The sequence below is a fragment of the Porites lutea genome, chromosome 4 (genome assembly GCF_958299795.1).
Source record: "Porites lutea chromosome 4, jaPorLute2.1, whole genome shotgun sequence".
Lineage (NCBI taxonomy): Eukaryota > Metazoa > Cnidaria > Anthozoa > Scleractinia > Poritidae > Porites > Porites lutea.
The window spans coordinates 7,554,978-7,579,093 of record NC_133204.1 but is presented as its reverse complement, the minus strand read 5'-3'; the positions used below and the strand labels follow the sequence as shown (position 1 = coordinate 7,579,093).

At 39.8% G+C, this 24,116-nt stretch overlaps 1 protein-coding gene across 1 annotated transcript; it reads right to left on the bottom strand.

Annotated features, from left to right (window-relative positions):
• Nucleotides 1-399: 399 nt before the first annotated feature.
• On the bottom strand, nt 400-22,784 carry LOC140935569 (transient receptor potential cation channel subfamily M member-like 2). Its single transcript, XM_073385132.1, has 23 exons — nt 22,466-22,784; nt 21,176-21,252; nt 20,311-20,480; nt 19,717-19,889; nt 18,346-18,550; nt 17,666-17,832; nt 15,727-15,916; nt 14,814-15,008; nt 13,137-13,258; nt 11,094-11,166; nt 10,223-10,386; nt 8,407-8,541; nt 8,217-8,270; nt 7,654-8,078; nt 7,030-7,255; nt 6,365-6,505; nt 5,768-5,899; nt 4,544-4,792; nt 3,674-3,845; nt 2,974-3,112; nt 2,317-2,495; nt 1,657-1,786; nt 400-595 (listed from the first exon to the last, which is right to left on the bottom strand). The coding sequence occupies exons 1-23, from the start codon at nt 22,721-22,723 to the stop codon at nt 517-519; spliced, it is 3,855 nt and encodes a 1,284-aa protein (XP_073241233.1). The 5' UTR covers nt 22,724-22,784; the 3' UTR covers nt 400-516.
• Between the last annotated feature and the right edge of the window lie 1,332 nt (nt 22,785-24,116).

Genomic DNA, 24,116 nt, shown 5'->3' with positions numbered 1-24,116 from the left:
TACATACATACATACATACATACATACATACATACATACATACATACATACATACATACATACATACATACATACATACATACATACATGTTTTATTTATTTATTTGGAGTCTTGTACAATAAATATTATATCAACTATTTCCAAATAACTAAAATCACAAACAACAAAAAATTCCTAACCACATATGGCTAATAAGTTATTAATTTATTAAGTCCTAGAGTATTTACTTTTTACCGTCTTCCCCTTTCCTTTTTTCAAAGCATTCGAATATATGTTTTGCTATTAGTTTTTGTATTTTAGCATTTCCGCTAGGGGCGGGGGGGGGGGGGGTTTATTAGAAACATGAATATTTTGTTATTCCTATTATGGGCAGTGTAAAAATGGTCAATACACTCTAACATGTTTAAAAGTGATTTTAATAAACATGCTCTCGTTCAAGTCACAAAAAGGAAAAGGGAGAGAAAGGCTTCTCGTTTTGAAATACTTTCTTCAAGCAAAGTGACTATCACTTCAAGTCAGTCTTCAGTGATATTTGTAAGATATTGTTGAAGGGTTTCCTGCAACTCTGTCACTTTTTTCACCAAGTGTTCCACCCTATTGGGAGCATAAAAAAAACAAAATGTAAAGAACAAATTGAGAATTAAACACTAAAATAAACCACACTATCTACCCAAACGCGCATGAACAAATGGAACAGACCATAAAGGCAGTCATTTTTCGTTCTCTCATCGGTAAGCGTACAAATTGATCATAATTTGCCAGGAAAATGTGATAAGAATGGAGATGAATGTTTCTTTTTTTCTATCACAACGGCCATACGTTCTCCACACAGGTGAACAGATCAACAGTGACCGTATTTAGCCGCAGTATAAAAGATGGAAGGGGCATTATTACGTCACTTTTCAACACGTAAAGGCTGGTAGGTTGAAAAATAGTGAAGGGACAGACACCACTAGTTTTCATTCTATACGATTTTCCATCAGTCATTTCTAGCCCCGGATCAATCATTAACATAGTGCCTTTATCCATACACAAAGTACTCTTGTAAAGTTATGAAGAAGAGATCAAACAAACTTCATCAGGGAACGCGGCATGGCTTCAAAACTTTTTGGAATTCAATTGATGTGAAGACACGTTTTACCTTTTAAACGACAGCAAAAAGCGCGACATAGTAGCCCAGTGTTTCCAAGTTTGTCATTGTTATTTGTGTAAAGAAGAGTAATGTCTCTCGATTCAAAAAAATAATTTGCGTTATACTACTACATGAGAAATTACTGCAATTTGATTGGCTTAGAGCAGTGGTATCTCAGCTTAATTTGAAATACCTACATGTGAAAATTACAAACCTTTTGTGGGTAGTAGTATAAACAAATAATAGCATGATTTGTAAGTGATATTTGGCATAAATACCACTCGTGATATTTCAAAATTGTCTCAAATTTCACTCGCCTAACGGCTCGTGAAATTACGTATAACAATTTTAAAACATCACTCGTGGTATTTATACCAAATATCACTATAAATCATGCTATTACCTATACTAATACTATGCTTTTGTAGCTTGACTTTTCGATAACAAAGATATTTAGACTACATGTAAACTATTATCAGGAGATCAGGAGTAGAATGTGATGCATCGCTTCCATCTTTCTCACCTTTCATTAGTTTTTCGTATCCTTTCCTCCGTACCAGTCCTCTTTTGTTCTTCAACTCTCTGCCGATATTTGGCGGCGCTCTCGATTTCAAAAAGTCTCAAAAGTTCAAGGTCCTCTGCAGTGAACTTGGCTAAACGAAAAACAGTCCATTTTTAGACACACGATAAGATTCGAATCGAAATCCTTGTGAATGGGGTCATGTTACATGGTGAATATTGTGTATATTTGCCTGATGTAAGAAATGAGTAACTATAAATGGAATAATTATTTATTATAATTAATTGATTAAAATATTTGGCGCAAGGAGCCAGTCTGTAAAACGAAACAAAACTTCAATGGCACAATAACAAAAAAACCTCTGCTATATTACAACCATCTTTATAAGGAAATGTGGAAAATAAGTAGCTTATCTAAATATTGTTAAAATAAACTGAAACTATGAAGCACCTTGAACAAAAACATATTATCTAAGGACTTTCTCTAAAATGTAGTAGAGGTAGTTTTCGTGAAGGGAACGTAACGAGTTAGCTTTTTAGAGAAAGTCCCATGTTAGTCTATAATTTCAGGAAGAGTTATTTGGTAATTGGCTTTGAATTTTACGCCACCGTGTTCTTGAAAACATGAACCTATCTGTTACAAGCGTACATAGTAACTACTCACGAGAAACTTTGTTGGGTTTTCGACACTTCTTCCCAAGCCACTGTATAAGCTCAATCAAGTGACAAATGATTGCAAAAGGCGGTGCAAGCGGAGGCTGTTTGCTGTATTCCATCACTAGATAATAGTACTGGTATTTCCAGATCTGATATGAATTCACTTCCACTTCGTTAAAAACGTTACTGCAGTGCAATAAAGTAAGGACGCATTAAGTTAGCAAGCAGGCTCAAATATTTAACAATCAGTAGCTGAAGTCAGGCTCTAATGCATCAGTAATCTATAACCGTTGGTAACCAAGCCTTTATTTATGGTAGAAGTAATATATTCGTTGTGGTATAAATAAATAAATAAATAAATAAATAAATAATAAGCGGAGAAAGAACGAAGTACAACACAAGCTAAATGGGCGTTTAACACAGTCAAAAACAGTTCCAATTTAAGTTCCAATGTTCCAACATAACTAAAAATGGCAACGACTGTTTACAAAAATGACATTTGCATCGCCTGAATAAACCCTGAAGACGTCGAAAAAAAAAACACATGAATCGGAGAATAAATAATCTCCAACAGAATATCTGTGTGCAGCTTCACTCGAAAAAGTGTGAGTTTTTCGAAGTATGTTCTCTAATATTACAAAGTAACTAATAAAGAACATGATACCTGAATATGGCAATAAGAAGGTTTATAAGAAGCACGTTTGTGATGAGCAGGTAAGCTCCCATGAGTATTCTGTGAATCCATTTCAAATGTTCGCCATCGTGTAAAGGAATCTCCCCCGTGGCTAGCTTTCCTTGTTCCGCTACCAGAAATAAAATAATGATAAATCTTAATGTTCTTGTTCACATTCCACAGGATAGATCATTGCCATTGGTCGCACGTTGGACTGGGTCCGCATTACGTCAAACTGCAGCGTGCTATCATTTATTGCGGGTGACCAGAGGAGACAGCAATCCTAATCTCCAGGTATCTATTACGCATGCACGTCACGTAACCACCCACCCTGCCCTCGTCCCCGCTGTTTCTTCTCCTTTTCTTCAATCCCTTTCCTTCTTATTTTTCCTCGTTCATCTCTCTTTGCACCGTCCCTACTATCTGAACGAGTGGGACAAGCTATAACTGGACATCCTAGAAGCGCTGCCAAAAGGTGGTTGAGCTAGCAGCAAGTTATAATAGTTCCGGCTGAGCCCTTAGTTCACTAGCCTGGGAACAGGCTCCCGCTTTTTTTTAGCTGTTTCACCCCTTTTTTCCTTTTTCCGTCAATGATGAGCCTGGTCCCAGGCCATTAGCTCGCTATCTCGTAAGAAAAAAAACCTTCCCGGAAAAGTGAAACAGGAGACAGGCTGTAAAAAAGGTGACCCACCTTCTTGCTCGACAAAAAGTTCTCCATACACATGCCAGTAAGGCTTGTAGAACAGATCATTGATAACACCCCAGTACGGTTCTTTATTACCGAAGAAAAGGGCCTGCCTAAACACACCATAACTGCATACAAATACCAGTAGAAGACATAGCCACATTACGACATCTTCAAGCTGCGGAAAACAAAAGTAACTTCATCAATTAAAACGTCGAATGGATGGTACTGCTACACTTTTGTTCAGTTTTTGGTCACCAGAAACCTCGACTCAAGCAAGGCTAACCAGTACCACTCCGGCCCGATATCAGGAACCCAACGTTATAAGCTTAGCAGCAGTTAAGGGTACCTTTTATCCTGAATTGACCGGACAGGAAAAGTGGATCATAGCAAGGGTCAATTGACGGCAATAGGGGGCTTCGAGTATCAAAGAGAAAACAGGAGGTAACTGTGCTGTTTTCAGGGACGATTTAGATTCCCTTTAGTAGAATCACTTAAATGATTATTTCATTTACAAAACTAAAAATAACAGGCTTTATTATACAGACACGAGTGTTTTACTGAAAAATATACCACTCGTAAAATTCATAAAAACTACATCCGCGACCCGAGTGGTTTATTTTCCATAATCTGACACGTGAGTTTATATATGACGTAATTTCGGTAATTTCCCTCTATTATTTTATCAATATCTTTTTGTCTATATAATAAAAAGAACATTACACGGCGGCTTGAAGATATGAATTTTATTTTCTCGTGGCAAAAACAATATTTTACTCACTTGCTGCGCTCGTTCGTAAAATATTGTTTTGCCACTCGAAAATAAAATTCATATCTTCGCCCCACTGTGTAATATCCTCTATAGAAATAACTCACCATTCTCTTTATCATGATAATCTTAGGCCCCAAATAGCCGCTGACAAAGTACATTCGGAACAGACGCAATGAAAAGATGACGAAATTGACGCAGTATAATACGCGGGCGGTCTCCCACGTGACCTCGAAAAACCGCAGTACAAAACCTATGATGGCGATTGCATTAGCGCATGCGTCCACTATGTTGACGGAAGTGTTAAAATGCAGTTCCAGCTTACTCCTGATGGTGTTGGTTTCTTGTTGTATGACCTGACAAAGTAAAAAACCAAGCGTTATTTAACAATTATTCCTCGAGCCCGAATGGGCTCTGAGTCAACAGCCCATGAGGCCGAAGGCCGAAAGGGCTATTGACTCAGAGGCCATGAGGGCGAGAGGAATAATTGTTTTAGTAACATCTAACTAGTTGGTCAAAAATATCGAGACAAAACAACTTTAGCTAGTTAAAGCTAGACTTTAATCAGGCGCTTTTCGCTACTAGTGGGCTATAACATATAGCCTAGTAGTAGCTCAACCAATCAGAATGCAGCACTGATAATAGACCACTAGTTGGATTTTACTAAAAGCAATTAGTTTACGGAAGATGGCCCAAGACTAATAGACTAATAGAATTGGAATTTGAAAAATGCTAGTTCCTGAGAAGAAAAAACCGGTGTCGCCTTGGGGAAACAACCCAGGCCCCATCCTTAAGAGAAGAGTGCTTTCACCACTGCGTTACCATTGCTCCCCAACAAAAAATATCGAATGACTTGATTCGTGTGGAAGATTTCAAATTGATCAGTTTTTCCTTGCACATAACGGTTACGATGCTACAAAGTCACGATAGATATTTGTTTTCACTCTTTTGTTTACCACATACATAACAAGTAGAACCATCGAGACGTGTGTGGCACCCAAAGCTGATTCAAAACTGCTGTCTAAGTTCTGATTTTTAACAAAACAAAACCTGCGATTTATTCATTGTCGTCCGGAACGGTATAGTTGCTGCATTGATGAATAGTTTGTAACTTTAGGTTGGAGCTTATTCTTTTTGTATGAATATTTCTTTTCTCCCAACCCACGCTATATACGTTACTCTCACTCAGTAGTTAGGGATATTTTTTCCAAAATTCAGGCTTGGTAATGTCGCATGCTTCTCAGGATTAACATAAATTCAAACACCATTTTTTTTCAGATTTTGCTGTAGAGATAACACAGGAAATATAATCGAGCCAGTTGTATACTTACTTGTCTGATTTCATCCATGATTATAACTCCAATCCAGCACAATAGTACCAGTTCGTAGTTAGAAGGCCAAGTCTTGTGAAACGAAAATAAAACAACGAAAGCATAGAGTCCTAAAAAGACGAGGTGCATTCCCTAAAAATAAAAAAAAACAAAGGCGAATATCAAATAATATCATTGATCTCAGGGCTGCCTCATTCCATAGTCACGAACGGATAGAGCTCAATTCTGTCCGAGCCTCTGATTTAGAATCAGAATTTCATTCAAGGTCAAAGCAGCCCCTCTCTATGGCGGAAAAATTTCGTTGCACTGCAAAATAAGTTGCTAAAACCCCACGCACGCGAACACATACTTTCTTTGACTTGACAAAGTTTTTCTGTGAATTGCGATTGTTGACGAAACATTTTGCCCAAATTATCTGTGACAAACCAGAAATCATTCAACAACCATGACAAACGAAGTTCTACGTTATTCAGTGGAACATCATTCGCTTTTCTGAAGTGTCTACATCGCTACGGCATATCAAAAGAGAAAAGTATTTTCATTCGGCTTACAAATCCTGTAGACTTTCATTAAACGTACCAAGCAGGGCTTTCTTACCAGATGGGCCCAGAATTTTGAGATAGGCGCATTGTAGAAGATGGCAAGCTTCTTCCAAAATGGTACGGACCATCTGTGGTTTTCTTCGTCGTAGAATACAATTTTTAGAATGAGCAAGGGGCAGAGAAGAGCAAAAATTACCTGAAAAAGATACATATGCAACATTGAATATTGTCAAGTTAGTGTCGGAAGGAAATTGCGCTTTTTGTGGCGTCGCACTTGACTAGAAGATAGACGAAAACTAATCACGACTTTTTTGCGGTGAGATCATCTAATATATGCGCCGTCCTCTTTTTCTGTTGGTGTATGGAGCAGTTACCTATGCTTATGGAGAACTAGACTTGCTACAAGTCGACCTCTTGGTGAGCGGGGCGATCCTCTTTAGGCCGCGAAGCGGCCGACCGAGCGCGCCATATTTAATCCGACGAAGGACTTTTTTGAAAGTCTAATAGAGAACAATTTAACTGTCATAATTCCAACAACTACCCAAAATTGAATTTTAAGAAAACACCAAATAACATAGCTCAATAATACTGCGTGAAACTGCTGATATAGATATTTTCTTGGAATACGTCCTCTCATTAAGACGCTTGTCTCACGGACACGGGAATTTCAAGGAAAAAAATATAAGGTAAATAGTTTACAAGTCTGTCTAAACTCCATACCTTCCAGTATTCAACTCCGGGCATGCCACGTGACTTCCAAATGCTGTTTAAGCTTGATTGACAGCAGGGATGCGCTAGAAATTTTTCCGCCTTCCCTGCAGCGGCCAAGTTCAGCGCACACATGCCTCCCCACTTGGGAATCTCACTCTCAACTAACATCTCTGCTAAAACCTCATCTTCATTGTAACACTCATCGAGAACACCAATGGCTAAGTTTTCAAACTCGCTGACAACGAAAAAGAATATGAATATATCAACAAGGTATGACAACGTGTGAGTTTCCATAGTTCTTATGAGAATTAACAGGACGAGGCTCACCAGATAGCGGAATAAGCTATCTTTGATTCTATTTCGATCGCATGACTACTATTCTGCTCAGCTGACTTCTACGGGCTTCTACGTACTTATCTAATAGTACTGCGCTACAAGGACCATATAGCTAGCGCGTTGAGGGAAAATTCGGGGTAGTAAAGGGGAAGCCAAAGACTTTTACGTGGCATGCTTATTCCAAAGTTTGCACCTTTTACAAGTTAACCTCGAAGTTTCATCGCCATGTTTTTGTTTTATCGTCATTTCTTCATCGAACTCCAACAAAAACCACAACCAAAGCAGACTAATACTTACACGGCATGTTCTTTCAAAGCTGTCCGCATTTCATAGTAATCGTCTTCAATCTCATCGTGCATAACTTGGAACAATCGACAGGCCGCTAACGCATCAGATACAGCCTCTTCACCCTTCTCCCACATAAATCGCGCCATTTCAAAACGGTTTAGCAACACCGCCCATAAAAACAGTTCTCTGAAAGGCTTCTCAAATCTTGTCGCAGAATGTGCCACTTTCATTCTCTTGTTCGGTTTGAACTTTACTGCCAGCAGGTCCTCCTTATGGACATTTTCTTCTGTACTCGGTGCTGCTCCGAAGAGCGCTGCCGTGCCAGCTGCCAGAGTATTGGTATGAGGGGTGTCGACCAGGTACAGCGGTTCGTAATAAGCGCCCATTAGTTCTTCTATGAGAACGCCGATGTCTTTGAGGGAATACGGGGGATTCTGGAAAGTGGAATTATCGCATTTGTGTTATATGACCGTAAACTGAGATAAACTATCACAAAAACAAGATTATAGATGTACCTAAAAATATGATCAGGATCTGAGGGACATTTTACGAAAAAGTCGCGTCCCACTTACCGAGACTCCCGCGACATTGGTAAGAAGAGAGTACAGATGACTTCCAGGATCCACCTAAACAAAGATAATATTCAAAAGTTGATTGTCTCGTGTGGGAAGCCAGCCTTTTAGTTTTAGATTTTGTTTTTAAAGTTTACGTCTGTCTACATTTAACATTCACGCACAAGGACAAGTCCTGCTACTGACTCACCGAATTGTAAAGTTTTCTTAATCGTGGCACAGTCAGGAAATCTCTCATACCGACTCCATTGGCCAGAAATAACCTCACAAAATCAACTCGACCTAACTGCAGAGCGTCAAGCATCATATCATCCAGGCTTCCAGACTTAAAAAAGTACATAAAAAACTACAAATCAGTATATCTAGGCGCTAATGATAAAGCGGTGTTACAGTGATATAAACATCCCCGCGTTTTGGGCATCCCCATTCCTAAAACCCTACTGATATGGGTATCCCCTTCTCATATTATCCTAGCGATTTGGCATCCCCATTCCTAAAACCCTACTGATATGGGTATCCCCTTCTCATATTACCCTATCGATTTGGGTTAGGCTTAGGGTTAGGGTTACAGGGCATGCCCATATCACTAGGGTTTTGGGAATGGGGAAGCCCAAAACGCGGGGATGCCCATATCACTGTGACACCGGCTCCTGTATTCGCCACTTTAGAAACCAGAAGGGAACTGGAGCCGAAATGCGTCCCACAATTGTTTCTTGGATTGTTACTGGGAGACGTACCGGTCAGCTATTGGCCAACAAGAAACAGTCCCAGAATTCCTTGCTAACTCAGGTTAGTTTCCTTCTCGTTTCTTCAGTGGCGAATTGAGTGACAAAGTGATCTAGCTGCTACTTTCAACTGATTCTGCACTTTGAAGAAACTAGAAACCGATACAATAAGTTATCAAGTGTTAATGAAAGCTTCGTGAATTGCAATGGAACACCCCTGAAGAAAGAAGAAGAAAGAATAGACTAGCCATGTTCTATAAAATTCACAAAGACCAAACTGGGATATACACTGGTAAATATCTGAAGTAGCTGGGTCGAGTTAGACGTTATGTTAATAATCATTTGCTCTCAATGATTATTACAAATACTAATGTTTTCCAAGAACAAGGAGAGAGTGGAACATTCTGCCAAATGAGACAGTTAATGTCTTTTCTTTGATGGCATTTACAAGCTGCCTTTAATTTATGATATTAATTGACTGTTTTTATTTATTTTTTATTTATCTTTTGACCGCTGGCCAATTTGCAAGAATCTTCAACTTGATGGAGGCAAATTAATGGATGATAGATGAAAAAAAGGGGGGGGGTTAGGATCTCAGCTAATCAAGGTATATCAAGTTTATACCCGTGCTTGACGACGGCTATTTATATTTGCTTCGAAATCAATAATCAGATTGGTTAACATAATAGACGTCTTCCCTTGCTCATTGTTTGGCGACACTCAGTTTTGAAACAAATATAAGGAGAAAAGGTACTATTGTAAATTGTAAATTGTAAATATCTTATTATCCACTCCCCACAGGGCTTTTCAGGGATAATTTACAACACTGGTTGGGGAACTTTGCCAGACTGCTTAAGGTGGAGTTTACAAGTACTGAAGGAATGAGTGATAATGCCCCCATACATGAGTGTGAAAGTGAGATAGACCACTACACCGGGCACTACGTGCTCTACTCTTTACGAAGAGTGTGTGGGTTCTTTAACGTCCCACAGATTTATTACATGTGCAAGGCCTTGTGAGACGGGGCCTACGGTTTATCGTCCTTATCCGAGAAGACTAGAAAGTCTAACCATCTGCAGATGTTATTACAAAGGCAGCACTTTCTCCTCAGTTATTTAAAGACCCTGAGTGTTGGTCCGGCCAGGGTTTGAACCTACGGCCTCCCGCTCAGCAGACCGGCGCTCTCCCAACTGAGCTAACCAGGCGGCGGTTAATGATATATGAAATCTTTTTCAATTGGTTGTGCATCACTTCCAAAGTTTAATGTAGGGTTTCACTTACCGGCCAGTCCGTGTCGGGAGTAAATATTTTCTCTTCAGCCACGTCTACTCTGTTCCAAGTTAAAGCCAGTTTAAGCTGATCCATCTTACTTACTCCTCCCCCCAGAAAATCTGTTCTACAACCACAATCACTGCTCGTTGAATCCACATTACAAGCTCCTTGAGCTATACAAATGCAAATCGCCATCGATTAAGTTCGGCAGGTTTTCATTATGCAATAAAATATACTACCAAGGTGTGCTAATTAAACATGCCAAAGACATTTTGTCGATTTAATGCTAAATTTGGTTGAAACACTTTTCCACTAAGTGGAGCAATAACAAAGTAGTATAGTAGGTAACATTTGGTTCATTTGCTTGTCTTTTCGGTCTTTTTCTTCCATTTTTTCCTGTCTTTCTTTTTTTTTCTTTATTAGAGGTGGGCACTCTTTCCTGATACAACCAGAGTATATGAAACATTAAGATGAAGTTAAGCTCCATACCTGGATAATCACAATGTTTTATCTTAGGAGAGGAGGTATCGGAGCACCCAAGCCACAAGCGCGAGCTCGTGCCCCACAACCCTGCTGAGGGCTTCCCCACCCCTCCCCTCAGCCCCCAAAAACGCCTGTTGTGCGGGATACTGCCACACTTGCGCCTTCTATAATTTTAAGAAGGCAAGAACTGTTTTCTTCGTGGTCAGATGGCAAATGTAGCATCAACCATTGGTGGTCCTAAAGGAAGGTCACAAATCCAGACGACCACGCCCACCTCAAAACGAGCCCCCTTCTCACAAGAGTCCCTCCCCCACTCCCACAAGGTCTGGATCGTCACTGCCCTATGCGATCTTTGTGCGTTGCGTCTTTTGAATGTCCGTATTGAATAGCATCTCACCTTTTAGCAATGCACTCAGAATGGCCAAGTCGAGATCCAAGTTATTCTTTTCGTTGATGTTATACACAGTTATCTGGAAAGACAGGCATAATATCGACAGGTAAAAAAAAGTTGAATAGCATGCACAAGGGGATATATTTGGCAACGCAACCTCGGGTGGAGTATTTTAGAAGAGTACTTGGAAGAGCGAGGGGCTGCACTCTTTAAAGATTTTTCCGTTTTGGAAATAAATGAAGTTACACCTGGTTTGCTCCGAACAGTAGTACGATGAAGAAAAAGAATACTTTTAAAACAGCTTTAATCGAAACAGCCTGGAAAATGTTTTAAAGAACTTAAGCGGCCCCGATAGGCCCCAGACGAATTACCGGGGCCGAGTTGTTCGAAGCCAGCGCCCGGTTCCTTGAAAGATGGATATGTTTAACACTAGATTACGCCACATTTCCAAAAACACCTTCTAGTATAGGAATATGCAACTGGGTCTTAAAGCAAATAGTTGAACCTGTATCCCAATATTTACTTTTTGTGACCCAAAATAATACTGTGAAAGGTTTGAACCCAAGGGGCCCGTTTCTCGAAAGTTCCGGTAACTTTTCGGGCCCGAAATCAAATATTCAAATCGAGATCTAAAGAATATGAGCGCAGGTCCTAGCTAGAAAACTGCTCCATTTTGTTTCACTAACTGATAGTTAGATGCAAAACTATTAAAACCTCGATCTTAAATGTAAACGGGGACAGCGTACCGGGCCCGTTAACAATCGGGACTTTCGAGCAACGGGCCCCAGGACTCATTTCATAAGTAGGTTGAGTACGATTGTCCGGGTGAACATAGTCCTTAATAGGACTGTTGTTGACAGTGATTGACGTTTCGAAAACCTGTGTGGTAGTGATCTTCAGAGTTAAAGAGTTAAAGTGAGTTGAAAAAAAAAATTAATTATTCAGTTTCACGACTATAACTCTCTGCACGTGCTCCACGTCTTGTCAGTGATTTTCTCGAAATTTTCTCATCCTCCGTAAGCAGGGACGTTTTCACACTGCTCCATTTTAAAGCTCGATGGCCTAAGCAACAAAGTTTACGTTTATTTCTTCCCAAATTTGCGCACAGCAAATGAATGGCTTATTTCCAAATAACTGCTTGGTTGGAGATAGAAATAGTTTCACAGGGTAAGCTGAATTCCCCTTCACACATATAGTCGCTGACGACGGTTTTGGGTTAATATATGTCATTTTGTCTGTGTCTACGCGTTTTTTTTTATTATTCCGAGCTTACAGCCGCAGCAGCGCAGAAACATAACATTGTCGGAAAAAACGTTGGCACCCGGTGCTTTTTCAGCAAATTTGATTCGCCTTATCCTTCTCCACGCACCAGCGCTTTACCGCCTGTTCGTTATTTACCGCTCGTTAGATGAAGCCCCGGGGGGGGGGGGGGGGGGGGTACTGCCATATATGGGCTATATGGGTATGTGCCGCTGTGAAGGGTATGGTTTTCAAGCAGTTTACTCTAGGATAGGGTATATAAATCAGAGCGTTTGGGTCTAGAATAGGGTATCATTTTTCAGGAAACTGATCAGTTGGTCGAAGATTTCATCTAGCCTAGGGAAACAGCTACTCTAGGATAGGGGGATTTTGGGAGTTTACTCTAGTATAGGGTAGCAAAATTCAGCTGAACTAACTCTGGTATAGGTCAAGGGTTCCAGGGTCCCAGCGGCACATCCCCACCCAGAAATTCCTAAAGTGCCCCCCTCCCCCCCCCGGGGATGAAGCATGCAAATAACATTGTCACTCCTACAACAGTGAGCAGCTTGATTATGCTGGTGCTTCGTTGCGGCTTGTACATTAATCTGTAGCTAAACTTGAGATAATGACAGTTGTTTTTTCTTCTTTCAAAAAGTGTTCTATTTTCCCTTATTCATTGTAGACTTTTACCGTGGTTTCAGCTCCTGTCAGTTGCAAAATTGTCTAGACTTAAATTCATGTCACAACAGTAGATCAGTTTACCGTAATAATAAGCTATTATAAGATGACCAAGCCCTAGTAATGACTCACCAGTCTTTCATCATACATACAGCTGTTCACAATTTCCACGATTTTCTGAATGTAGTTTTCATCGTCGGCATGCTTAGGAAAAAATTCTTTAATTTTAGCAATCAGTCGGGGCAACTGGTCCTCTTGGAGTCGTCGGAAACCTCTGAAAACAGACAACATTGTTTAGAGAAACAACGCAGTTGTTTCCAAAGCCAACTAAATGATAACGACTAACATGACGTCTTCATGACCTAATTTGCCTACCACTACTAGGGGATAGCCCTGGTTTCAGCGGTGTGGCCACTGCTACTCATTAAAGGTTACCATAGCAATTAACTCTCTGGGCCTGGTTGCTCGAAGCATGGTTAGCGTTAACCAGCGTTTAATACCTTGACAACGTATTGGTTTTGATACTGCTTAACCAATGGTTTAAGCTAACCATGCTTTGAGCAACTCAGCCCTGGGTGCTTTCCATTATGCCAAAATTTCCGGAAATTTCGGTCCAAACGTAAATGGAACGGTGCGGCCCAGGTGGAAATTTTCCGGTCAAAGTGGTCCACCTCCAGAGGTGGTCCTCTTTGACCGGTCGGTCCAGTCCGACCGAAAATTGCCGTTCAGAAATTTTCGTTTCCAGTCCCGCTCCAGCTCGTCACTACACACAGTAGTCAAAATGGCGGATGGTTCAGATGAAAGTGTTTACGAGTGCAGTGTGTGTAAGCTTCAGACGCAAGACCTAAACTTTCTCCTTATGCACAGTTCCACACAAGGCTCAGGTACAGCAGTGCACCTTAATTTGTTTTTTCTTCTGGTTTGCACCAGTTTTTAAAAGCAAGTATGTTACTGGCTTCTCTGTATTTTGACGATGTTTTCCCGCGTTTTTCTCTTGGCAGTATGTGACCCTAGCCCTTACGACAATACCCAACAATCAATTCGGTCGGAGTTTTGGTTCCATTTTCCCTTGGTTAGTCCCAGTGGTCTCTGACCGATTGGTCCGGTATAATGGAAAGCACCCTCTGACTCGTTCACCCAAGACATCTCCTAAATACAGATAACATGAGATAAACCAAAAGGGAAGGTTGGCAAGAACGAGACCAAAATAAGAAAAACAGACCATTTTACAGTTATGCGCTTAGTTCCTGGACTAGAATTTAAAAGCAGTAAATTGGACGCCTTAAAATCTTTTATTGTTAGCCATAGCCTAAGAATGTAAATAAATTTGTTTAAATATGTATATTTTCCTAACACAAGGTTATCCTAAGTGAAATGTTCCTGTTAGATTTGTACATTTTTATTATTATAGTTTTTTAAATCCATTTTAACTATAACTTGTATATTATACACGTTATACTACTACATGAGAAATTTCTACAATTTGATTGGCTTAGAGCAGTGGTATTTCAGCTTAATTTGAAATACCTACATGTGAAAATTACAAACCTTTTGCGGGTCGTAGTATAAACAAATAATAGCATGATTTGTATGTGATATTTGGCATAAATACCACTCGTGATATTTCAAAGTTGTCTCAAATTTCACTCACCTATCGGCTCGTGAAATTACGTATAACAATTTTGAAATATCACTCGTGGTATTTATGCCAAATATCACTACAAATCATGCTATTACCTATACTAATTCAGTCTTCGGACTGCGAGGTGTTTCTTTTTTTAATAAACGATTTATCTATCTATCTTTGACTCTGAACTACACGGATTTTGACTTGCCTCTCGCATTCGCAGTTGTTGTGAGCAAACGCTAGGATATCAGCCGCTCTGCGAGTTCCATCCACTACAACTGAAGGTATACCATACTTCACAGACTCTTTCACGGCCTTCAGTGCATCCAGGCCTCCTTCAACAACAACTGTCACAACAGGAACACCGAAACCAAATTCTAAAAAAATAGAAGGTTGAAATGATTGAAGATTTGTACTGGAAAGGTTATCTTATCCCCCCCCCCCCCCCCCCCACCCCCAAAAAAGATCCCAATGGTCCAGTTACTCATTTGTTTGTGCAAATGTGCAACCCTTCATTATTTTATTTCTTTGTTTTACGCCACTGCAGGAGCCCATAGCCCATAGCCCATAACCATAACTCCTGACAGATGTTAAAGTGCCTCACTCGCTAGGCTCGATTACCAGCCGCCATGCGGGAAGGACCAGGCACTAAAAAAGCGGAAATCGAGCCTACTCACTCGCTGGCTCACGGCTAAGTGACTTATGCTTGAGGACTGTCAACTTTTCTAAAATAGACGGTGAAAAGTTTCTGTTTCTTCAATGTTAGAGTGTTGGCTCCGCGTAAAAGGCTTATGCCCTGGTTTTCCGTGTCTCTAGGACTTTGCCGCTCGCCTTTCGCGTGATACGCATGATAACCCGCTATCTCCGTAGAAAATTAAAGACTTCTCACAGTCAGTTTCATCATAGAGAGGCAAATTAATGGACTTGTCAATTCACATTACGATGGCTAATCATATATTACCAAGGTTATCATACTAAACCTTTCCATTTCACTCGCAGAAAGCATACCGCAATATCTTAAGCACTGAAAAACCCCTCCGAACCTTTTCAGGTGGCACGGCTCTAGAATTGCAGCTAAGGTAAGAGACTACGTACTTTGTTTCAGAATGTTGGGTTTGTCGGCTATGACTCTCTCCAATCGCGCGCGGAAAAGGACCTCCTTGGCTCCACACTGTCCCTGTGTCCCATCATCTACCAGGAGGAAATGGGTGTGGTCGGGGTTAAGAGAGACGGGCTTCCCTCTTTGAAATGAGTGTTCCACCTTGTATGTAGCTGGGTAACAACCCTGAATGGAATAAACATTAAAAATATGGTTCTTAGTCGTACGACTTTTTTAAACTACGCAATATTTGAGCAGAGTTTCTTCAACAAAGAGTTAAGCTATGAATCAGAATTGTGTGTTTTCACATGACGTCATGGCGGCCATATATGTGTCCCAAACCAGTCCTGTGGGAGTTGAACTCTTTTCTTATGTAAAAGCGTTCTTTTGTTCCAATAAATTTGCATAGATGATGGCCACGTGAGTGAAAACACAGAATAGGATGACAAACCCTTTCTACACCTGTGGAATACGAGATGTAACTTTTGTTGACGAACCAAACACCGTGAAATACAAACGACTTGAAATCTACCAAAAACCATCATATGATAAACAACATGTTTCTGATTACTTAGACGAGACTTTCGAAGGCATGGATTTTTGTCTATTATATTCTGGGCCCAGTTGTTCGAAAGCCGATTAGCGCTTAACCCGGGGTTAAATTTAACCCGGGTTTCTTTTTCTGGCGTTCAGAAGCATTTTGTCGGGTAATTTTCTCTGTTATTTTTAGCGCTTCCAGTCATCAACTAGTAGACAAAAAGAATTAAAACTGAAATGCTTTTTAAGCTTTCAAATCTGAATTCAAATCTCGCACTAACCCTGGGTTATCTTAACCCAGCTTTGAACAACTCGGACCTGGCGCATGATTAACAATGAAAGGAGATGCGCTAGCCTTTAGTAACACAAACAACGCCTTACTAACGGCAGTCTTTGAAAGCACTAATAGGAGGAGGGTGTTAATAACAAGTCAAAAGTGAGAAGCAGAAAATATGACTGGGTGTTGTTAATACGACCAAAATTATATTAAATACTCCTAGATTGCTGTTGCTACACGTTATAACCAAGCAAATACAAAAGGGCTACGAATTAAAATAAGGCTCTTTTAAATATACCGAGAACGCAATAATTTAGTAAAATATAGCCGGGCAAGATTAGAAAAAAGGGCCAAAGTGAATGTGCACTTGAGCCCGAGCCCGGAAACTGACGTTCGAAGACTACTTTCTGTTTATCACATTTCACACATGCAAATAATTTTTCTTTTTAGAAATGACATATGTCCGACGTGGTCACTATGTTAGTGGGGCAAACCAGAAAAGTTGTCGGGTATACATTATGTTGACTTTTTATTTCCTTTTTTTCTATCCAAATCTTCAGCTGCAAAATGGTAGTCGTGGTCGATGATTTGTCCATTCAAGCGACCGCGCTTAAAGCGGCTGTGTCAGGGCAGTCCAGTTCATTTTGTTTTATTTTGCCAATTACTGACCCGCAATCGCTATGGAACTGAAAGTGGGCAAAGAAATCACATGTAAATGACAAAATCAGAGATTAGAGACAAACAAATATGTCCCCTGAGCATAATTTTTGAAGCTGCAAACAGCAGAGCAAAACTCTGAAAAACTGTTAGGCTGAATAGTTTTCAAAAACCTTAATTACAATCCGTTTCATTCTTCTTCAGTTTTGCCTTTCCGTGGCAACTGTTGTATCTGTTACGTTATTTTAACCTTCCTTTAACGTGTTAAGCGGTTATTTTTATGTTTGTTTTAATTTAAAGAGCATTTTGCAATAACCTAATTTGGCTGAATTTCGTGACACAGCTCCTTTAAGCGACCGCGCAAGTAGGATTTCTTCGGACATGCGCAAATTTTACTCGGGTATTGTCGAATAACCGACTGTTATTTGCAGCTCTTATGTGCAATAGTTTATACTGTATCTTACCTTGCCCTCCAGTGGATTGATCAAGAGTTCGTTTCTTTCCACGTAACCCCACGTGGCAATACCAATACACCTTATACGGCGATGACTGGTTAGTCCTCCCCACCGCATTGACTGACCCTCCTCGACCGCGTGACCCACTGCCTTCATAACACCAAGATTTACGCCACCTGATAAGAATATACTTTATTAACTTTTGGTTACCCGTCAATTAGCGTAAAAAATATGACTCCCTTATCTACAGAAGCTTTGTGAGGAAGTGTAAATCTCGGGTGTTTACCATTAATTAAGCCAAAAGTTCGGAAAATTTCGGAAAAATTTGAGGACTCTGTTTTGAGGTAATCCCTTCACTCCGGTTGGTATCCTTAACCAAAAGCTAACCAAACGGAATGTCGCTTACCATTTACCCTTCTCTCGCTTCGCACTATACACATATTTGCGCCCCCTTTAGATTTAAACCGTAAAGGAAATAGTAATTCTGCGGTGAGGTGGTAAATCGCTTGTTACTTTGCTATACCATTAATTTTGGTGACCATACACAAACTCGATTTCAAACAACGATCGCCAAAGTAAAGCGATTCAAATACCGCTTAATTTCATCTCATCAACAATCCGGACAAACGTAAACATAATTTCAGTATGTTTTTGCCCGCACGTTACAACCCCGTTAAAGTGTGTTTTACCAGTTATTATCCAAGCTCCGCAATTGGTTGTTTTGGCAGCTTTAATAAGGCCTCTATTGAAGATTTCTTTGTGATGCGGATCAAGATGGAAGTTCTTTAGCCCTCCTTGGATGGATATCACAATATCTGGCTTCTTTAATTTCCACTGCCTCACCATCAGTTCTAACGTTAACTCTGGTCTAGTGCTGTCCGCAAGGCGAATATACTGCAAGAGCAAAAAATAAAAGATCTTACTTTTGATAACAGCCCCAACAGGAGTGTAAATGTATCCAGTTAACTCCTGAAGAACATTGTTGGTTCCAGCAAGACCCGGGGGTACTCCTTATATAAGCCACATAGGTATGTGCCACCCCAAAGGGTATGGTTTTTGCGCCGTCTGGTCTGAAAACTGGTATAAACTTTGCACATTTTGGTCTGGAATCTGGTATGGTTTTCCAGGGAACTACATGTAAGGGAGAAAAACGAACGTATTTATCCAGGGCAGTCATTAACAAGCGGCGGCCGGGGATTTTCCCCGGCTACTTTCATAGGAAAATAGAAGAAAAGATAGAAAGAAAGAAATCCGTAGCTGTTTGATTCCCCGCCTACTTGAAATCTTAGTGACAACCCCGATTTATCGTTTCAATTCCAAATAAATGAGAAAAAAGTATTGAAAAGTAGAAATATGCGAATTCGAATTGGATTTTACGAAATCCTTTTTGTTGGCGTTCTAATCTAAGTACATTATTTTCGGGCTGTACTGTAATGATGACACAATTTCTAAGAGACCTGGTCTAAAAACGGGTATGGGTATGGGACTTCCTGGAGGAGGTGTACCGCCCGGGTTCTCCAAATCCTGACCCTATTTCAGACCAAAAAATGTCATTTTTCACACCCGTTTTCAGACCTGACCTCCCAAATCCATATCAGTTATTAGACCTGGCCTCTAAGAAATTATGTCATCATTACTTAGATTGGAACACCAAGACAAACGATTTCTTAATTCGCACATTTCCCTTTCTTTCTTATTCATTTGGAGTTAAAAAGATAAATACGTTCAAACACTCCCGTTGTCTCCTCGAAATCCATACCCGATTTCAGACCAAAATGGGCAAAGTCTATGTTATAGTACCCGTTTTCAGACCAAAACAGCGCAAAAACCCTATTCTTTGGGGCGGCACATACGTATAGAGCTTACATAAGGGAGTACCCCCTCCCCCTCCTGGACAATCCATTTCTGAGCTGAAAAATACGATTTAGCGCCAGCTTTGGCCAAAAAGAACAAGAAATACAAAACAGCTGCGACCTAAGCATCGCTCAAAAATATCGTCAGCGAGAAGGAGGAACTCATCTGACTGATCAATAACATATGATTTAGACAAACACATATACCTTTGAAGGTTTCAGTGATGAATTGTAGGCGTTTACAAACTTGATGTGACCAAACGCATTTGTAGGAAACTCGTTTATGTCATTTTTAGCTGACCATCCTTGAGCGTTAGTCTTTGATCTATGATAAACCTTTTCTGGAGTGTATCCACTTGTTTTCTTTAGAGGAGGAAGACCTGCAATGTATAGTATTATGAAACGTTTCATATACGTGAATTGATTCAGTGATTAATGCTCTGTATTGTATGCACGCAAAGACCATGTGTAATGCTTTGTAATGCACCTTCACAGAACAGACTCAAACAGACGGACTCAGGAAACACTCATTTGTCAAGAAACGGGTTTTCAATCGTTTAAGAAGGCTATGAGTGATCTTGAAAGTCTCCTATTTTTGATTCCCTGTGTGTGTACATTGTAATCCTGGGATCCCTGTGAAAAAAGTTGGTCAATTTTTTGGGATGGGGCCCAAGCATAAAAATGGACAAGTGGCAAAGAAGGAGACTTTTTACCGTCAGGCCCTTTCTACAAATGGCTCCCACTTTTGAGACCTTGAATAAAAAACACCTGTGGGCCTCACAGAGCTTTTTTAGTACAAACCTCGTCCTCCCAGCTTGACCCTTTCTTCTGACTGAACTACTTCATCCTCATTTTCACTACTAGACTCTGTTTCCTCCTCCTCAGCTTCCTTGGATGCCTCAGCCTCCTCGTTTTCTTCTTCAACAATTGTTAGCTTGCCATGCTGATTCTCACGACGTCCACAGCAACACCTACAGTTACCACAGTTACACCAAACGAAGAGAAACATGTAAAGTGAAAGATGCTGCGACAGTAATGCAGTATTCGTAATTTTCTGCAGTATCTGGGTTCTCTCATAAAACAGTGCAACCTTTTCGAAATTTTCTTCATTTGTCCCTCCTCCAACCCATACAAAGTTGAAACTTGGAAAAAATTTTGGATACATGCATCCAACATTGTTTGTGGGGTGAGAGAAGGGGTTGGGCACATGTGAATTGGAAAATGCCCGGGAAATGCAAGTGTCCCAAGACTTTTGTCTATGACTGTAGAAAATATGCTTAAATGTAGCGCTGCTGTCCAGCTTTGCTTTCCCCAAACCACTCTCTAGAACCTAAAAGTACCCGCCCTCTGTTTTGTGATACGTTGGTTATTGCAATACAATGTAAGTCACTTGAGACCATAATTTCAGTAATATTTACTGTCTATCCAAAAAAATTAGAGTTACCAACAAGTAAATGACCTAAATAATGTCATGATATAAGTTGACCATGCTCTGATGGACAAGACAATTGGTGCGGGGGGGGGGGGGGGGTACAATGTTTACTCCTTTCAGCCCTTCCTCTCCCCACCCCTCCTCTTTCCCTCTAAACAATGTTACCTTTGTAATAATAAAATGATTTCACATGTCATTCTCATAAAAAGTTCCTGACGTCAATCTATTACTCACAATCCAGTCTCCTGGTCATCATCAACATGTCTGATACATTCCTTCCTTTTGAATGTCTTGTATATCCAGCCAGAATTCTGTTAAATAGATGATTGTATTAAAAAATTAATATAATCTTTAACTATGAAGAAATAACATGCATGGAAATTTAAACATCACTTTTTCAGTTTAGAGTAACATAATTATGGCTTCACAAGTACGCTAGAAAGCACGCTTATGTCAACAGGCAGTTAAATGTAATAGCGGCCAACAGGCAAAGCAAGGGTGCAGATGAAAAAGACTGGCCTTGGTCTCGGTAATATCAGTTATATATATTTGTTGGGGTTCAATTTTATCATTGGTTTAAATTATATTTCCCTTTGTTTTTGGGTATGGTAATGCATGACAATGTGTTTAAACTAATAAAAGGGAAATAAAGTTAAAATCAAGGATAAAATTGAACCACAACATATATTTCCTTTAACTGCATTGGACATAATAATGATCTTATTTAAATTGCAAAGTTTAACTTATTTGGAGCAGGATGAAACAAGACCTAAAGGAAAGAGGTGCAGTATTTAACTGGCATTGCAATGGCTTGTTAACAACAAGAGGCAGTTTAATGTACTTAAAGCCACCTTCAAACTAGTCACAACATTCTTGCAACATTTTTTTTAGCTGATGTTGTGACATGTTTAACACCGATCCCTCACAACAATGTAAATTAAATGAGATGTTGCGAAAAATTTTAGTTTAAACTTTTCTCCATCATTTCTTTTGTTCTGGGAAAATTGAAACTGTTTTATCAGTTCCACAACAAAAGCTATACTCATGCCAGTGCAATGGGTAACTAATTAACCCATGCAATGATAAAAACACATACAGTTTACAACACATTTATTTTTTATCAGAATATATTGTGTCTGTCTAAACTGCCTTCTCTCGACAAATGCAGTGACATTGAATAATGTGAATGACTGTGGCTTAAAAGATCAGGGTCTGAAAGGATATTATCTTAATCTGGATCTGTGATTTGACCAAACTAAAGTGCAGGGTTTGCGAAAATGCAAAACTTCTTGACGGGATCAAGGATTTGACCGCTACCTAGGAAGTAGGATTCGCTAAATTTTGCCAAGGGATGCAGTATTGGGAAACAAAACAGTGTTATGGATTGAGATGACAGAAGTTTTCAGGTGCTGGATTGTCATGAGAAAAGAGAAGGAATGTTCCCTTCCAGACCCTGTAAGATTCACTAATTAATTAATTACTATAAATATTACAGTTCCTGCAAAAGTCAGGTTTCTTTCTCACTTCTCGTTGTGTTTCATATCGATCAGATATGCCTCTAACAAGACCCTCAGTTTCACTTAGAAACCCTTTTAAGAAAGCTGCTGAGCCATTTTCCAGGCTGTATTCTTGTGAGCCACCCAGTTCATCTGCACTTTCCTCATGTAATATCTCTTGTTTGATTGGGTTTGTATAAGCTCTGGCACGACGACGTGCATGTGCAGTACTGAGCCTTCTTCTCCTGGGTTTAACTACAACAGAACTAGCTTTATTTTGCTCCATTGTAATTCACTCAGCCAATTAGACAATTCTAGACCTGTGATGTAGATTTGGGTGCTCCATAATGTCTGAAGAAAAATACAAGAAAAAAGCCAGCATAAATAAACAGTCAGAATAGCCCAATCAGAGCACCATTTCCTTTTTTTTTAAAAAAAGAGTTCAAAATATACACACATGCACAAATACATTTTGCCCTTTTACAATCTTGCATAAAATCTAAACTTATTATATTGTCATCCAGTACAGTAGGTTTTGCACCTATCAATGTATTACTTGAGGTCAAAGTAAATGAGATTATTGTTACAATTTTTTTAAGGTTTCACAATGAGCACCAAGGTTGCTGGTAAAGTTCTTAAAATATGGTACTGCAGTTTATTTTGCCGAAAATATAACCTGCATGGGTGTGGTTACTAGTTATGTTGAGTGTCTTATTTCTTGACTTGTAAATTTGTTTTTGTTGATCTTGTTCTATACTCATCAAAGGTAGTGTTGATGGATCGGACATATCAATGAAGAGTGATCTACATTAGGTACTAGGGAGTTTACACAACGACGATGGTGACAGCTACGAAAACGCCACTTAAAAAGTGAATTTGCACTGCCTCAAACTTTATCATGCTTATTCCCTCTTGTTAATTTGTCAAATGTTAGCAAATTTTTTTGAAATATATAGCACTGCATCAAAGTTCAGGAATAGAAAAAGAAAGTTGTTGTCTTTTGTTCCCGTCCTCCACTAAACATGAAATTAGACAGTTTCACGTTGTAGTCATGCAACGATGTGCAAAGTTGTTGCTTTCCTTGTCCTTGTCCTTCCTTTTCCTTGTTGCTTTACTTGTCTAAACCTATTGCTTTTTTGGCGTTCTCGTTGCCATTGCCGTCGTTGTTGTATAAACTCCCTACTGTTGGGTTTGTAACTGGCCTCTCCTCCACAGAGGCCCCTTTGTGTTTTAGTGAGGCTGGGGATAAAATTGCGGAGCATGATACAGATAATTATTTTTATTGGGATACCCGGTGGGAGACTCTGCGGAGGAGAGAGAACTGGCCTAGTAACGCTAACATCACCGTGGCTGACATATGTCAAACAACTGTCAGCAAACTTTTGTAATAAGCTTAACTGCCTACACAATCGTTTAGACTGCCTGTCTTGTCACAGGTACCAAATTCGAATTACACCATTTTGATAAGTACTCGAAGTAAACAGAAACCAGTGCGCCTGATTTCCAAACAAAGAGGAAATTTTAATAAGATCTTGAAGACTGTATACATCACACAGGACACACAGCAAGCAACGTACGTGTTAAGGGAGACAGTGTCTATGGTATCTGGGTTAATGCTCGATTTCTAGATTTTTTACTAATGAACTCGAAGGAAAAGGTATCTTGAAGAAAGCCAATGC

What these genes read in the sequence shown, in the direction of transcription:
- LOC140935569 (XM_073385132.1), bottom strand. Translation starts at nt 22,723, where the DNA reads ATGGAGCAAAATAAAGCTAGTTCTGTTGTAGTTAAACCCAGGAGAAGA. An exon ending in ACCCAACATTCTGAAACAAA is followed by an intron (nt 15,009 to 15,726) that starts GTACGTAGTCTC and finishes CTATTTTTTTAG; the next exon opens with AATTTGGTTTCGGTGTTCCT. An exon ending in GCTTTGAAAGAACATGCCGT is followed by an intron (nt 7,256 to 7,653) that starts GTAAGTATTAGT and finishes TTTCGTTGTCAG; the next exon opens with CGAGTTTGAAAACTTAGCCA.